This window comes from Calonectris borealis, chromosome 4 (genome assembly GCF_964195595.1).
Source record: "Calonectris borealis chromosome 4, bCalBor7.hap1.2, whole genome shotgun sequence".
NCBI lineage: Eukaryota > Metazoa > Chordata > Aves > Procellariiformes > Procellariidae > Calonectris > Calonectris borealis.
The window spans coordinates 44,282,202-44,299,902 of record NC_134315.1 but is presented as its reverse complement, the minus strand read 5'-3'; the positions used below and the strand labels follow the sequence as shown (position 1 = coordinate 44,299,902).

Below are 17,701 nucleotides of genomic sequence, written 5' to 3'. Positions count from 1 at the left end.
TAAGACCTAAATAAATAGAGCATCTGGAACTGTTTTCCCAAAAAAAGGTAAGAATAAAAATCATCTATATTCGGATTCTGGAATAACTTTATCATGTATTTGTTCCTTATATTTAACCAGTCCAGAATGCTAAGAAAATTGGAATGCATAGAAGAAGAAAAAAAAAAAAGAAGGAATTAAAAAAACCCCACAACTTACACTATAACAGGCCGTTATGTACACTTTAACAGGCAGTTTTGAGTTCTTTAGCTTCACATAAGTGATCAAGTCAAAGAAATGTACAGCAGCAGGACATTATCACAATTGTTATATTCATTTGGTATTGGCACAGTTGGTATTTCCTTAAATGTATTTGTATCAGCAGCTTGTGATATTTAAATATGTACACCCTCTAGTTTACCAGCCTATCAAAAAAATCAAAAATTAAACACACTAATCGAATTATGCATACATAATTACTTCTAAAATCCATTCCTACTGTGCTCATATGTTGTTAAATAACTAAACTTAATTATAGCGTATTTATGGTTTACAGTCAAGTCATGAACACTATAAAAAAGTCTATAGGATTAACTTTTAAAGTATTTACCTGTGTGTAAGCCTTCGGTGACTAATGCAAACAGCAGTTTGTTGATCCTGCGCAACACAGACCTTATGGCGACTACATTTCATCTTTAAACATGGATCTTTAGCCGGATCTAAAGCTAAAAATAATTTTAGAAAATTGTTAACAATTATCTAGAAACATACAATTAAGAAAAGAAACACATCACACATAAAACCCACCAAGTACGTGGAGGGGAACGGCATGCTGCTTTTACCGCACAATGGACCGAAAGGCACTGATTTTCACCAGGATAAAATGCAGCACACTCAATGATAATGCAAAATGAAGCTGTGCAAAATTCCCTACCAAGGAAAACGGATCTTCATGAAACATGTATGCTTCTGTATGTTCTCATACAATACCACTGTTTTTTATTTATAAAAATACTAAGTACCCTATCCAACTCTCTCCTGGTCAACATCTGTAACAAAGGCAATCAAAGGCTGCTGATTTTTACTGTAGCTGAAAACACTTTTTTAATATTAGAATTTGCTTAGAACTTTTAGGAAGTCTGCATACCCATACCCATTATGTCATTCAGAGCACCAAATTCCCACACAAAACAATTTTGAAATGGATTCTGTTGTCTACAGTTCTCCATTTCAGTCATGTCACCTCTAAACAGGATTAGGTTTATGATTTTTACAGCTCAGAAGCCACCACATTTATGAAATCACAACAAAACTATAAGCCAAAAAGTAATGAAAAAGAAGTCAGAAAGGCAAATGACATTTGATCAGAAGTTTGGAACATTTGTTCATTCAGATGTTGGCTACCACATCTCCCACATACAAGATCTTTTTAAAAGCTATAAGCCAGGATGCTAATAAAAACAATGTACTTCTACTCAATCCATTTCTTGTTGTTCCTACTATGAAATAATAACATCTACTAAGCTATATTGCATAGTAATAATTCAATAAGACACAAATGGTGATGTCCTGGTCCATAAGCAAATCAACCCTAAGAAGAAGAAAACCATCCATTGGCTAAAGGCTGTTTTCACGTAGCTAAGAAAGTCCTCACCACCACATTCTTTAAGCAATTGTCATTTTCTCACTGTAATCCCCAAATACTGGTATTTCTACCTTGAAAGTAGTTTCCCTTTCCTGCTTACTAAGACACAGCTGGGTTCTTCCGACTCAACATTAAGTGGTGAATAATGACTTTGTCTGAATTTACTGAGTAATTATTACTCAGATGAGATTTTAGTAAAAGAAAAAGTATACTAAAATATGCCAGTGAGTGATTTGTATGACTCCGTCCTTAAATACAAATTCTACCTGAAATATTCTAGGTCTCCTATTTCTGCTTTGTGGGTTTTTTTGTAGCTGGTCCTTTAGTCATTAATCCACACTCATCTTTGAACTACACTTCGAACTACAAATACTGATTTCTAGCTATAATACTAGGAGAGTCAAATAATCCTGTTTGTTACTCATTATTAAATTTGTGTAGCATATTTCTTGAGTAGCCATCCCTACACGATAATACAGAAAAGTTTCTTCCAATTTATGCTCTTACAAGAAACAATCAACTTCTCCCTTCTCTGATCTCCATGGTGTCTTTCAGGTAGATCTAAATACTCCAAAACTAATTTTTTTGTTCCTATAGGGATGGTGGTTTTTTTTTTTTTTTTTTAGCTTAACACTCCTCCAAAAAAAAAAAACCCAAACAATCCACCCTAATAAGTTAAACACCATAGCCTAGCTTAAACAGACGCCACTGAAAATCCTAAATCGCAAAATCAAGCAAGAAAGCTATGAACAACTAGAATTCAGTTTTCCTGTATTCATCTTTGCTTCAGCATATTAGTCCAGTTTTCAGTTATACTTCAGACATGCTCTTTTTCCCTTTTTTTCACATTTGCTTATAAAATGTATATTTGTATCCATATTTTCTCAAAGGAAAGGTATATTTCTTCTGTTCCTCACGATCAAAAGTAAACTTTTAACCACACCTCTGTTTGAGCTGTGAGATGATATTAACATAAAGCTGACTAACCATGTACCCAGGAAACAAGAACGAGGCTGATCATTAGTTACAGTTTTGACACACGACTTTGTGGTGCTAAGTATGATTAAATACAGTCTAAGCAGTGACTTTTTCAGTTTTATTTCCTTCTTAACAATATATTCAGCTGTGCAAAATATATACATCATATTACCAACAAAGCAGAAAAGTGATGGAATCATTAATACAATAATAATTCAATGCAGACTGAAAAGAAATATTTTGCTAATTACAGCATAAGACGTATGCAAAGATGCATTCCTCTTCCAGGTATTTTTATTTATTTCTACAGCAAACCGGCCATAAATCCACAATGAGTCATCCAGAATAAGTCCGATTACAACAACTCTAAACAAGTGGGAAGCAAATGCAGCAAAAACTGACTGAACTAGGATAACAGAGTTGGACTCAAAATTACCAAGAGCATATTCAGTATCCTTCTCCAATATACTTTAGATTTTAGAATCCATGCCGAATACTTTTTCACTTAAAGTCAGGCAGAATGTAATGTCAGCCCCTAGTAAGCATGAACAGATTATCACTTAATATACTGGTCCAAGTATCTCTTCCCAGAATGCTCCCTGATGAATGCACTAAGGTGGCGATACTGGCATATCTTCAGATAACTGTTTTGCAAAACTGGTTAGTGGAATAAAAATACATGAGCAAAAGAAATCTGGAATCACATAAGGATGCTGAGTTCAGTATCAAGTAGAAAACGTGTTTCAGGAAAAGGGATGAATGGAGGAGATCATGTAACTTCCCATTCCCATTGAAATGGTTATTTCTTTTCCTGAATTCTTGGGACTCTGAAGGTGTGTTTTGACAATTCTATCAAATTTTAGCAAGCCATAACATATCTTTTTGGCAATGTTGCAGGTAGAACCCAACTTTACAACCAAGAGATGGTACTATCACACTTTGCCTTTATGTCAACATAAAGATGGGTATCAAACTAGGGAAGACATCTAGTTTCTTGCTGGAATCAGAATGATTTTACCCCTAGAAAAGAACTCCAGGGGCCAGAGTTGAAGATTCACCAAAAAAAAGAAAAAAAAAAAAGTGCTGCACACACACACACTACACATCACCCCCCCCAAAAAACACATATGCAAGTAAATGAAAACATTCTAAGGGTGTTTTTTTTTTTAAAAAAAAAAAAAAAATCAATGGAACTCCAAGAGATCTAACTAGGAAATCAAATTAGAAAATGGCTTTGAACATGTAAGTGATGACAGAAAGAAGTACTGGATTTTGACAGCACTATCAGAAAGAAAACCATTGGGAAGAAAAAGAGATGGTAAGAATGCTCCATTAGGTTCCTTCTGTATTTAACAGGCATTTTCCACCAAAGATAAACCAGATTGTTTAGAATTCTGTGTTAAAAAATACATTTCTGTGCAGCACCCATTCACCTTTGTACCTTTTAAATGAAAGGTAATGATAGTATTCATTGGTGAAAACCTAACATTAGAAATCAGTTGTGCAAGACAACAGAATATCTGCAAGGCAACCCCTTCCTGGCCCTATGTTGATACCAAACTCAGCTGCGTTCTGTCCATTTTTCTCCTCTAAGAATTTTCTTCGAAGAAAATCTAACAGCTTACAAAAAGGAAAGACTTATCCATAAATCTGACTAACTGATAACACATTCTGTGCATACGCACATTGTTTCATTTGCTCGGAAACAGAGAAGTCGGGTTTGATTAGCTGTTTCTTTTAGGGTCAGGGTTTGTTTTATAAACCAAAGTGAAGTACTGAACAAAACCTATGTGCATGTGTGTGTGCGTGCACACACCTGTGCATTTATAAGAGACGTAAGACTTTGTCTTGGCAGTTTTGTCCAGCTGCAGAGAAATGAAGAATTTTACGGGATTTTTGACACCATCTCTACCAATTAGACATTGAAGAACATACCAGTGAGTTCATTAACTTATCAGAGGTATTTCTTTATAGCTAACAGCTGACAGGGGAGTGTGAGTGAGAGACCTGTTTTGGACACTTCCAAAGTGAACCATTTCCTGGGCTAGACTGGGCCCTCTCCTACCAAAGGTTTACATACACCACACGGACTGGAAGCCAGGACACATCACCAGATCTGGAGTCTATCCAAACCTTACAGTACCCCTTTAATCTTCCAGCATTTGCTGACTCAGTGGTTATCATGCCCTGCATGGAACTCTTGATCACCTCAGGTGTGGCACACATTCATTATACAGCAAGAATGGCTATGGGACTGTGTTAGTATAGGGGCTACTATGTTAGAGAGTGAGTAAGCCAGCAGAGCCGCAGGTGCCAAAATCACAAGACCATCTTTAGATTCAAAGACATATTCAACACTCATGGTCTTGCCATCGACATTAACTCACATTATCACTCAGTGACCTGCTGGACTTCTTGTTCTCCGTTAGCTATGAACTCCCTACAGAAGTCTTTTTTCCTCATCTTACATATCATACATGGCCTCACTTTTTTCAATACTTCTTTGCAAAAATTTCTTAGTTACTGAACCAGTTTTTGTGATGCAGAAGCCACAGAAGAATGTATGACCTTCGACGCATTTTTTGAAAAGTTGCAGTATCTTACAACAGCAAGGGAGAGACCAAATAAGTCACTGATATAAAAATAGGGATTTTTGGAATGTGAAAAAGTCAGCTACTTGAAGAGTCAATGTCTGCCTGGACTGACACTGTAGCTTAGCAAGCCAGAGGATAAAATACAGAAAGAAATGTTGCCAAAAATTGTGAAAAGCAGTGCAAGTCTTTCTCTTTTTTCTTTCAATATCACATGCCGTAGGTCAACCCTATACTATGAAACACATAGGGTCTAAATCTTATTTTGCACAATCTCACGTTTTTAATTTTTAACCTGCTTTTTAAAAATGGTAAACTTAAGGATTGCCTTAGTGATTTTCCCAGCTTTGAAAGGACTAAAAAAAAATTAGATATTTATGAAAGCATGGAAATGGCTTGCCTTTTTTTTAAACCTGTTTTACTTCATACCTGGAACAGACAAATGGACAACTTTCATAGAAAATGAAGGCTAAACCACAAAAAAACCATTTTCCAAAACCATAGTCTGAAGTTTTTCATGCTGGGGAAGAACTGGATTCCCCTGACAATGCAGAGACATATCTGACTATGTCCAGTCTCTACATGGAGTCATCCTAAATGTCTTAAACTACTATGAAAATGCAGAAATTTATTCCAGGAAAAGTACCATTGATTTCATCTAAGTGTGTAACTCAAGTTAACTCAGGAAATAACACGGCATTGAGTCTTTAATTCTTCACTGCATCTTCTAGCAACCCCTGACAAAACATGCTTGCTTTACCCCAGCTCACTCAGAGTATGCAGACTTGCACTGACACCACCACATACTCCTTTCCATTTCTGCTAAAATAAGCAGCTATAAACAGTACAATGTTCACACCAAAAATATCACAAGTGTCAAAATCCCACTGTGGAGCCATTTATGTATCCCTCAGAGCTATTTTCTTCAGCATGAAACAGACATCAATCTATGAGTTTTTATTGGATTCACACTTACTAAAATATCTTCATAATTATGAAGGCTAGAAGCCTTTTTTTTTCCATAATTGAAGTGAAAATGTAGATTGTACAGCACAATTATATTGTCATTAAAAATAGGTGATGGTTTCCACTGTGGTGAGGAGAATCTAGACGTAAGCAGTATGTTTATTTAAAGCTTGACAGAAATAATTTCTTTATTAGTGGCTATAATGTATCAGCTGACTTCCTAGAAAGTCAGATACAACCAGCTTCTAAAGGCACAGGTCTGATCTTAGCTTTACCAAGATGATAATATTCAGCTTTATTTAGCTCCTAATATTCAGATGTGTTGCTGTTCCTAGCATTTTACATACCTAAGCTCTGATACATTAGTGCTGACTGTCAAGCTGCCCTGTAACCATTGCAGTTATGCTAGATAAAGTTCTAATAAGCAAAGAAACATCTAATACTGAGTTAGAACCATCTGACACTAAATAAAGTACCATATTTCTTTTTTGCTCATTGCTGCAATTATAAGTTTCAAAAAAAAAATGTACATAAAAATGCATTTATACTGATTTATAATATGGTACCTGCTATTCTGGGTACTATTAATGTAAGTTAAAATAATTGCTCAAAAAACCAAAATAAAAGCTGGCAGACTCTATTCTTCCTCTGGACCAAAGCCACTAAAGCTTGATCTCTTTTTCACAATTTCGAAATACTTCACTCATTTTTTTTCCACTCCCTTTAAAACAATCATCTTCATTGAGCCACACATTTTTTAGCCACTCATGCAGAAGTGTAAGCCTTATTTATATGTCCTAACCCACCCCCACATTCTACAGAAGAGTGTCCTGAAGAAGGGAAACTGCATGGGACATATTCCACCAACAGCTTCTTTTCTATTGTGGTCTCCAAGTGAGAAAACTTTACTCTCAGCCACCTCAACAATATGATATGAGGGGTAAGCAAGTTTTTCAAGTGGGCAGATTCCAGGATGAACAGCTAGGACAGATAATTTGTATCATAAAAATATGTCTATGTGGATGCATGTACCTCCATGACTAAATGTGTGTAAAACAGCTAGTAAGCATCTGTCCCCCACTTTTTTTTTTTAAAACATAACTGTTTAAATAATCATACTTAAAAGAGTATTGTACTGCTGATTGCCAAATAACCAGTGTATCATTTAAGGACCTCCTAATTTTCTTCTAAATGTCCTTCTATTCTCTGAATCTCTAAAATCACCAAAAATGCAATCTCTTGGGACAACTTTTGCCCAAGTTCTGCATTTCTGGCCTTCACCTCAGATTCAAACTGTGTGCTTCGCAACATCCACTGATGCACTCCACCATCTTTCAGCATTGTGGTAACCAATGAGTATTAGATTTCTCATCTATGAAACAGAGATGTTGCAACTCTTCATACACTGATGCTTATTAAATGTTTTGGTATCTTTACTATTAAAGTCTCACTTGAAATCTTTAGAAATTAACAGATATTACACTGTAGTTTTCCATAGGCTGTGGTTTTCCTAACAGAGTTTTTACCTGAACAAAGGTTATACTTAATCCTACTTATTCACTAGGGTTTCGGGCAAGGGTGTGTGGAAGGCTGGGTGAGTGGGGGAAACACGAAACCTAAAACTTTCCTATCAAGATTTTAAGGGCAATTACTGACTCCAAATTTCTCAAACATTGGGTGATTACCTTCAGATTTTCAAAAGACATTTGAGCATTCTACTCCTATGATTAGTAGTACCATTTAAAAAACAAAACAAAAAGACCCCCACCAAAAATAAAACCAAAACAAAACAAAAACCACAAACTCATTCGGTCCTCAAGAGGTAAGGCACCCAAAATCCCTAGTTACCTTTGACAATGTTCACCCAGGCTCACAGCCTAAAGTGACTGCATTTTTCTTTTTTCAATGGTTAGTAGTAATGGTTTTGTTATTTCTAAATTACAAGAAATTCTCACCCTCGCAAATACCTGTGAGCTCTGTTTCAAAAACATTACCATAATTTCGTATTCTCTCTTTTGGGTATTCCTTGAAAGTTTACAAGGTAATAGCTTACCCATAGCTCAAAAGTTGATGTAAATGAGAAAGTCCACAAAGTAAAAATCAAATGCCCCTCTTATTATATCTGTGCAAATTCAGAAAAGATCCTATTTATTTAAATTGCCAAAGAACAGGGTTACTTTGGACTCAGACTGGTGTAACTGACAACAACATCAAGACAATTATATCCACTTTCTTCTGTATATAAGAAGAAATTCTCGAATATTCTGCAGAAATATCCAAAACAGCTATGACTAGTAGAAATGCACGTGCATACTTGGCTGCCATCCTTTAAGATTTCAGCAGTGTCAGTGAAGCACTTTTTTTTTTTTCTTCTTCAAATCACCATGTCTACTTCCTTGATTTGGCAGAAGGAAATAACATCTTAAGACTACCTGAAAGTTCACAGTAGTAAGCATTATATTATCTTTTCCTAAATACACTAAATCATAATTTAGAGACATGCTGGCTGTGTCAGAACTGACTTCTGGGTTCTCCAACTCAGACAATCAGGGGAAAGAAAAAACTGCATACCTGTAACAGCAGAAAGGCATCTTCTTGAAACTTCTGCCACCTACTATCTCACATGCCAAGATGATTACTCTTGCAAAACAACATGCTATAAGATGTATTTTAATTATTCCAGTCTCTTGGAGAACTGTTCAATTTCTGTATTTAATTATGTATTTTTATGTTAAAATAAAGAGGGCATTTTAATCAGAATTTTTTTTACTCCAATCCACTTCAGCTTTTAAATTTTTTAAACCAACTAAAACAGAATCCAGTAGACTATTCATATAAAGAATCTAATACATCAGCAATATACATTTATATGTATTTTGAAGAAGCCTAGCATAACAAAAATAATCAGGAAATGTACTTGTGAAAAACTGAATTAAGATCTCCACATAAAATGCATTCTGTAAAGAAGTCACAAAAGTTGATATCACATCTTGCATTACAATATACAGAGCACGTTAATTTTTGAGTCAGTTAAGCTTTTGTATACATCCTGGCTCACACAAACCATCTATGAAAAGTTCTTTGAGATTAAAATACTGAAATTAAAGGCAAACCTCAAATGCTTCAGTTTTCTAGTATTTAAAGATATTTCACTGTTACAAGCTAACAGCCACAAATACACCAAACCTGTAAAAGTTCCAAGTAGATTTAAGTGGCCATTAGAAAAAAAAGAAAAACCAAAACGTAAGAATTTATCTTCTTCTGTAAAATTATAAATGTAAAAGAAATTGGGTCTACTCCATTAAAAATTCACTTTGTAATGTTGCTTCCAGGGTTTCTCTTGGATCACTAGATTCACGTTTGCATGAAACACTTCTGGTCTCCAGATTAAGAGAGCCCTGTAGTTTGGAAATACAGGCAGAACTGCAGGTGTTCTGCAGTTACTAGCTTGTAATAAAGAAATCTACAATTTCAGTCACTTTTGAGTATGCACCTGTGTCCCAACTCATAGCTATCAACACCTTGCATAGCACAGAAAAGGAAGAAGTTGTGCATTCCCTGTGTGTGGACAAGATGGAGAGGAGAGTAGCTTGGAAAGAACACTGGAGATAAGAAGTCAAGTGAGGTGACTTCAGAGCAGCGGACTGTGCAATACTTCAGACAGAGCATTCCACAGCCAAACCTGGCCTTTCTCTCCAAAAGGCACCCTGACTCAATATAACAACTTGACAGCTTAGACTTATTTGTTGTATTAGCAGATAAATACAGGAAAGTGTCTAATGAATACCAGTGAGCATTTTACTAACAAACTAGGTTTATTACAACCACAAGTATTTTTTACAGTACCAATATTCATCTTTTATCTGACCTACAGATATTTTTTTCAGTTTTGGCTAAGTCCTGTTTTGAAATTTTTAAGGGCATACCTATTCATCTCACAGCATATGTTTCAATACATGAGGCAATCCATTTCTTTCCATCCATGAACACATTTTTATGAAAGAAATGTTAGTTTAAAACCTGTGACTTGGAGATGACTTAGAGGGAGAAAGTCTCATTTAAAATGAGACCTAGCTAAATAAAAAACAAAGCATGAATATATTTAATTGCATATTATGCAGTATATAAAAGCAGAGTAAATGTTCCGGAAGTATATGCTTTCTTTTTTTTTTCTATTCTTATTTAAAGCACTTAAAGTATTCTCTCTGGGAAAAAAAAATAAAATCATAAAAATGTAACCTCTAGATCTGCCCTTTAGTCAGTCTCACTGATTCTCAAATCTAATACATTCAAGGTCCAAATAATAAAATTGTTTTTATTTACTGCTGGCCATGCAGATTCTGACATGAGAGGTCACATGGTTTCTTAAAGTTTCACAGATGATAAATAATAACACAATTTCTGTTAATTACATAAGAACTCCAGACACAATCCTGAAATCCTATCGTTCTCTCACAATCCTGTCCATTAAAATGCAAGAACAATGCAGAGGTTACTAACAGACATTTTACATGCCAATGCCATACTGCAACTTATTTGTCCTGGGATGTATGTTTTTGACACACTGTAAATTAAAAATTAGTAGAGTTATGTATACATCAACCAGAGATAAACAGGATTACAGAAACAGACAAGAAACATCTTACTTAAGAAAACAACTTAAATAAGAAAACAGGTTTTTAAATATTAGCTGATTAAATAAAAACGGGTCAAAAAGGCAACTTTTAACATTTAAAATTTGCTTTAAGAACCGTCATTCTTCTATTTAAGCTCAACAAAAACTATGTACAGCCTTTTTTTTTCTTTACATTCTTTCTTTGGTTCATTTTTTTAAAGGGATTTATTAAGTTATTTCTTTTTCCCTCACCACTAAACAGTAATGTGTGATTTCAGATTTCATATTCTTAATAATTATCTCTATTAGCTATTTTACAAGCTTTCTTATTAAATTCCTGTGGCAAACATAAGAAAGTTCATTAGGCCATTAAGGGAGCCTGTAAAGAAGCAGCAATCCTAGTATAAGCCAAAACATTTTCAGGCACACAGTCCTCACGGACCAATGGGACCCATGACTCAAGACAGTTAGCTGGGACATCCCAGCACAGTAGACAGAAGTAGAGGGGCTTTAAAAATGAAGAGATTTGCAGGACTAAAGTTTAGCAGGTTTGTGAAATGCAAAGAAACAGTTTCACATACCCTTTGCTGAGCCTGCTGCCAGTTTAAGGGCTGGCGCTCTACCTCTAGCCAGTCACTGTAGTCCTGTGCCACATTTCCACTTCTCTGACATAACTATTCGTGAGTCTGAATGGCTATCTGAATCCATGATTTAACTGGCTTAAAAACAAACAAACAAAAAATAAACTTTTAAATTTATCTTATGACAATTAGAATCATAGAATAGAATCATAGAATCATTAAGGTTGGAAAAGAGCTCTAAGATCATTGAGTCCAACCATCAACCCAACACCACCATACCCACTACACCATGTCCCTAAGCACCTCATCTACACGTCTTTTAAATAATTCCAGGGATGGTGACTCCACCACTTCCCTGAGCAGCCTGTTCCAAGGCCTGACCACTCTTACAGTAAAGAAATTTCTCCTAATGTCCAGTCCAAACCTCCCTTGGCACAACTTGAGGCCATTTCCTCTCGTCCTATCGCTAGTTACTTGGGAGAAGAGACCAACACCCACCTCGTTACAACCTCCTTTCAGATAGTTGTAATTCGAGATTTTGTGACTCTACAGACCTAATATCAGGGCATAAAGCAAGGGTGGCAGGGGAGCAGGAATGAGGGGTTAAACTGCTACTGAAGGCAAGCAAAATCTCGCATTATGGGCTGGGTTTAGCCTCACTAAAAATCCTTTATATAGCCTTCCTTAAAATAGCTGTAAGAATTTAGAATCCATTCAATGATTCTACTGAAATAATTCTACTGAAATAATTCTACTGAAACAATTTGAGATACACAACTAGAAACACAGATGTGTACTACCCAGTGAACCTGAGTTAGGAGCCAAGACTGTGAACAGTATGGTACAAGGCACTTTCATGGTGTTACCACAGTAGAGAAATTTATAAAAGAGAAATAACAAAGAACCGCTAAAGCACAGCATCAGATAATGAAGAAAAAGCACCATTAACGCGTTCCTCAGCCATCTACAAAAGATCTCTTCAGGCAAGGGCTGGCTGAAAGTAATGAAAAGCAGTGGGAATCTGTTTAACACAGGATTTGGTGTATTTTCTTGGTGAACAGGATTCCTAAACATACCTAAATACCTGAAGCTGGAAACTGTTCACCAGATTAAAATGTTGGCTCAGATAAAGAAATGGTGTCTTTATAGGAGGACACTATGAATTTCAAAGAGAACAAAATTGAAAAGCTGTTAAAAATATTTCATGCTTATTTACTGTTAAGACTAAACTATATTTAAAGTGATATGTGATGCATTTTAATTGCAAAGTACTGCAATTTATCTTGGAAGTGATAGATATGTATTTCTAGTTCAATAGTTTTGCTATAAAAACTAGATCATGAGTGCACACATCAAAGGTAGCAAAGTTAAATCTACATAACTGTTTTCACAGTCTTCAACTAATGGATCTTCATTAAACTCCCTTATGACTTCCCAGGGCTTGCAAATGAGTGAATCAAATTATTTTATTGAATATGACTCTAAATGGTTTCAGTTCACAGTATAGAAATGTATCCACAAATTATAGATATGTTTGCATGTATTTGCATATCCTTAGTTACCCAAATTATTACAGAACTAGGTAGATGAAACAAAGAGCTAAAAGGCAAAGACTAAACTAAAATATAAGTGTTTGAAATTGTTTCAAAATCTATTTCTGCTGTAAAATAGTATCTACAATATTTCTGCTGTAAACAGACATCTAATATAACCTGATACTAAAAAAGCCAAAAATAATTCAGTGGAATGGTCTACAAGAAATGTTATAAATATATCTACAAACCAACTATACCTTCAGGGTGTTCATCCTCCATGGAAATGTCATTTCATATTTTTTCCATTGCATGAAAATACTCCACTGTTCCTCCAAGGTATTTCTATTGAGCAAAGGAAAACATCCTTTGCACTTTAAAAAATTACGCCAGTGTCTTTGTGTATGCAATTTGATTCAATAGCTACCCCTCCAAGGTCTGCTACCATCTGCAGTCTCAAAATAAAATGTACCAAAAGTATCCTGTATATTTTTATCTGATGTAAAAGTATTGGGTTTTTTTTATTTGAGAAAATATTTCTCGTGGTTTAATCCGGCAGGCAGCCAAACACCACACAGCCGCTCGCTCACTCCCCACCCCCCAGTGGGACGGGAAGAGAAACGGAAGGGTAAGAGTGAGAAAAACTCATGGGTTGAGATAAAGACAGTTTAATGGAACAGAAAAGGAAGGGAAAATAATAATGATAATAATAGAATAATAGAATATACAAAATGAGTGATGTGCAATGCAATTGCTTACCACCTGCACTGACCAATAACCAAGTAGCGATCGCTACTTCTGGGAACGCCCACCATTCATATTCTGAGCTGGGCCAGCTGTCCTGGCTATGCTCCTTCCCATCCTCTTGTGCACTTGGCAGAGCATGGAAGCGGAATGTCCTTGACTAGCAGGGTACTTAGCAACAACTAAAACCACCATGTGTTACCAATATTCTTCTCATACTAAATTCAAAACACAGCACTAGGAAAAAATTTAACTCTATCCCAGCCAAAACCAGGACACATTGATAAAACATACATTAAAACTACTAAAATATTCAACTTGGAATAGTCCAAAACACAAAACATCCTAATTGCTTGTTTTTAAAACCACTGAAAGAACAAAACTTGCCTTTTAGCAGTAACTAAACACGATTAATACAACATTCAGATTCATTCCAACAATAATACCTTGCCCCACAATTGTTTACTAAGAATTTACATTGTGATACTTATACAAATACATAAGCATTTGTGTGCGTGTATATATACATTATACACAGTCAAAATATATTTAAAGATCTTTTTCTATCTTATATGTATATAAGCAAAAGAGAGTTCAATGGGAACAAGTACTCTTCAGACAAATGTCACATGTTGCTTTAAGGAATGGCATTGGTGAATTGCAATACAAGTCATAATATTTTTCCATCTTTTAACATAACTTATATTTTGCAGCCCAGGAGTAAATATCACTATATGTTTTCATAGCAAGGGCTAACCTCTTGGAATGCTTGGACATATATTTCCATATAACCACTCTTATTAATACCAACAGAATTACACAGATCTGTCTACCTGAGCAATTTTGACATACTTAATCATATTAACATAAGAATGCCTTTCAAACTTTCAAAGTATAAAAGAGTGAATTAAGACACTATTAGGACACTCATTTTATTATCATATGCATGACTATTGATTCCTTGAACCACAGACTTTTCAAATATTACAACAAAATATTAGCATTAAGATTTGGGTTCAGATTAAGGATACATTTTGAAAAAATATAAAGATATATTATCCATATACAGTAAAACTTAGAAAAGGCTTTAATAGTCATATGAATCTTTGGAAAATAATAACTATGTGTAGACCTCAAAGATATGCCTATATGGCAAGCACAGGTTCCTCAAAAATACTACCTGCAAATTAATATGGGTGTTGGCTAAAAATAATTTGAAAAAGGTCCCTGTATATTAATGATTTCCAGCAGAACATGGATACACAAAATAATAAATGTAAATAATAAGAACTCATTTATCTGACTACTAGTGATATCAACAAGGAGTTACAGGTGTATCAGGTACCTGCACCACCACTGCCTAAAACACAAAGGGGTGTAACAGAGATTGAGTATTTTTTAGATGACAACTAACAATTTGAAAACACAGACATAAAGCTAAATATTCCACCACCGCCTCTATTACATGTAGTCAGCTGGGGTTTATGCAGTTTAAAGGTCTTCATATTTTGTTCATATATATATTTTAAAACTTCCAAATATCTATTTGTAATTTCAACATGTAAAGTTGCTATAATTTAAATCAGCAAAGAAAAAAAAAATTCTCTAAAAGTACTAGTAATTCCTATAACCCATTGTTTTCATAGAAAATAGAAAAAAATATCCTGTCTAGTAGACCTGGACTTCAGATCATTTAACGCCAAAAAGACTCCTTGCTTATTCCATACTTTCACAGATTTACAGAGAAGTTTCTGAAAAGCCAAATATTGATAAAAAAAATAAAATGAAAAGAAATAAAACACTGATACAGGTAAATTAAGGATATTGTTTATTTCTGTCCTCAAAGAACTTATCTGCCTGTATCTTCAGCAGTATTTTTACAAACTTTAACACAACAGACATGGGAAGTTGTTACTGCTCCTGTTTAAACATCATCTTTAGTCTCTTACTGCAAGTTTATCTCTACATTTTAAAAATTGGTCTTCACTTCACTTCACTGTTTTCATTTACGGAATGCTCTCACTTGAGAGAGTAACTGCTGCACAAACCAGAATGGCAATAACAGAAGATTGAAGGGGAAACCCTTGTAAAGATTCTCTAACACAGATTACTTGGCTTGCAACAAGCCTCAACAGATCACAGGACTCCACAGTCAGTCATTCGTGATGTCCCCATTTATTGTTTTGAATAGTTCACTTTGGTAAAAGAAAAAAAAATAATCTGAAAAACCCATAAGTCTTCATGTATGGTTACTGAGGTGAAAAAGCTAATTAATAGTTAAACTTTGTTTTAAATTTACTAGTTAAGTGGTACACAAGTGGAGTGGAATGGTGCTAGTGCAGTGCTTATGGCACAGCCCTGGAACGACACTTAGAGAGACTATCAGAATGTACACCTAAAACTTAGTTTTCATAATCTACCAACTCTCACTTTTTCCTATCTTATTAAATTTTCCTCAATCCCTTCAGTGGCAGGGAAGAATACTGAAAGGAAGTGGAAAACACACCTGATTAACACGTGGCTCAGGGGCTGGAGCCATCAGCGGAATCTTGGCTTCTTTGACCACGGGGAGGTTTACACGGCACCGGGCCTGCTGGCGACAGACGGAGTTCAGCTGTCTCACAGGGGGAAAAGGATTCTCGCGTGTGAGTTGGCCGGGCTCATTGAGAGGGCTTTAAACTAGGTTCGAAGGGGGGAAGGGGATAAAATCAGGATCACTAGAGAAGAGCCTAGGGGTGGCACGCCAATCTTGGGGGTGAAATCAATAGCTCAGCTCAAGTGCATCTGCACCAATGCACGCAGCATGGGCGGCAAACAGGAGGAGCTGGAAGCCATTGTGCAGCGGGGTAGCTATGACTTAGTCGCCATCACGGAAACATGGTGGGATGACTCTCATGACTGGAGTGCTGCAATGGATGGCTATAAACTCTTCAGAAGGGACATGCGAGGAACGAGAGGCGGTGGGGTGGCTCTGTATGTCAGGGAGTGTTTTGATTGTCTAGAGCTCAATGATTGTGAAGATAAGGTCGAGTGCTTATGGGTAAGGATTGAGGGGGAAGGCCAACGAGGCAGATCTCCTGCTGGGAGTCTGTTATAGACCACCTAACCAGGATGAAGAGGCAGATGAAGCATTCTACAAGCCGCTGGCAGAAGTCTCACAATTGCTAGCCCTTGTTCTCATGGGGGACTTCAACTTACTGGATGTCTGCTGGAAATACAACACAGCAGAGAGGAAACAGTCGAGGAGGTTCCTGGAGTGTGTGGAAGAGGAGCCGTGCTTGACCTGCTGTTTACAAACAGAGAAGGACTGGTGGGAGATGTGGTGGTTGGAGGCCGTCTTGGGCTTAGCAACCATGAAATGATAGAATTCTCGATTCTTGGTGAAGTAAGGAGGAGGGCCAGCAAAACCGCTACCATGGACTTCCGGAGGGCAGACTTTGGCCTGCTCAGGACACTGGTCGAGAAGGTCCCTTGGGAGACAGTCCGGAAGGACAAAGGGGTCCAAGAAGGCTGGATGTTCTTCAAGAAGGAAGTCTTAAAGGCGCAGGAGCGGGCTGTCCCCATGTGCCGTAAGAAGAACGGGCAGGGAAGACGACCGGCCTGACTGAACAGGGAGCTCTTGCTGGGACTCAGGAAAAAAAGGAGAGTTTACCACTTGTGGAAGAAGGGGCAGGCAACTCAAGAAGAGTACAGGGATCTCGTTAGGTCATGCAGAGAGGAAATTAGAAAGGCAAAAGCCCAGCTAGAACGCAATCTGGCCACTGTCATAAGAGATAACAAAAAATGTTTTTACAAATATATTAATGACAAAAAGAGAGGCAAGGAGAATCCCCATCCTTTATTGGATGTGCGGGGGAACATTGCCACCGACGATGAGGAAAAGGTTGAGGTACTTAATGCCTTCTTTGCCTCAGTCTTTAATAGTCAGACCAGTTATCCTCAGGGTATTCAGCCCCATGAGCTGGAAGACGGGGACGGCAAGCAGGATAAATCCCCCATAATCCAAGAGGAAGCAGTTAACGACCTGCTGCGCGACCTGGATGCTCACAAGTCTATGGGGCTTATGGAGA

At 36.5% G+C, this 17,701-nt stretch overlaps 1 protein-coding gene across 1 annotated transcript in view; it reads right to left on the bottom strand.

Moving 5' to 3' along the window:
* The window catches only part of SPOCK3 (SPARC (osteonectin), cwcv and kazal like domains proteoglycan 3), a 232,363-nt gene that overhangs the window by 123,096 nt on the left and 91,566 nt on the right, over positions 1–17,701 (bottom strand). Inside the window, exon 4 of the mRNA XM_075149396.1 lies at positions 590–704. Coding sequence (XP_075005497.1) covers positions 590–704 — 115 coding nt within the window. The remainder of the gene's footprint in view (positions 1–589; positions 705–17,701) is intronic.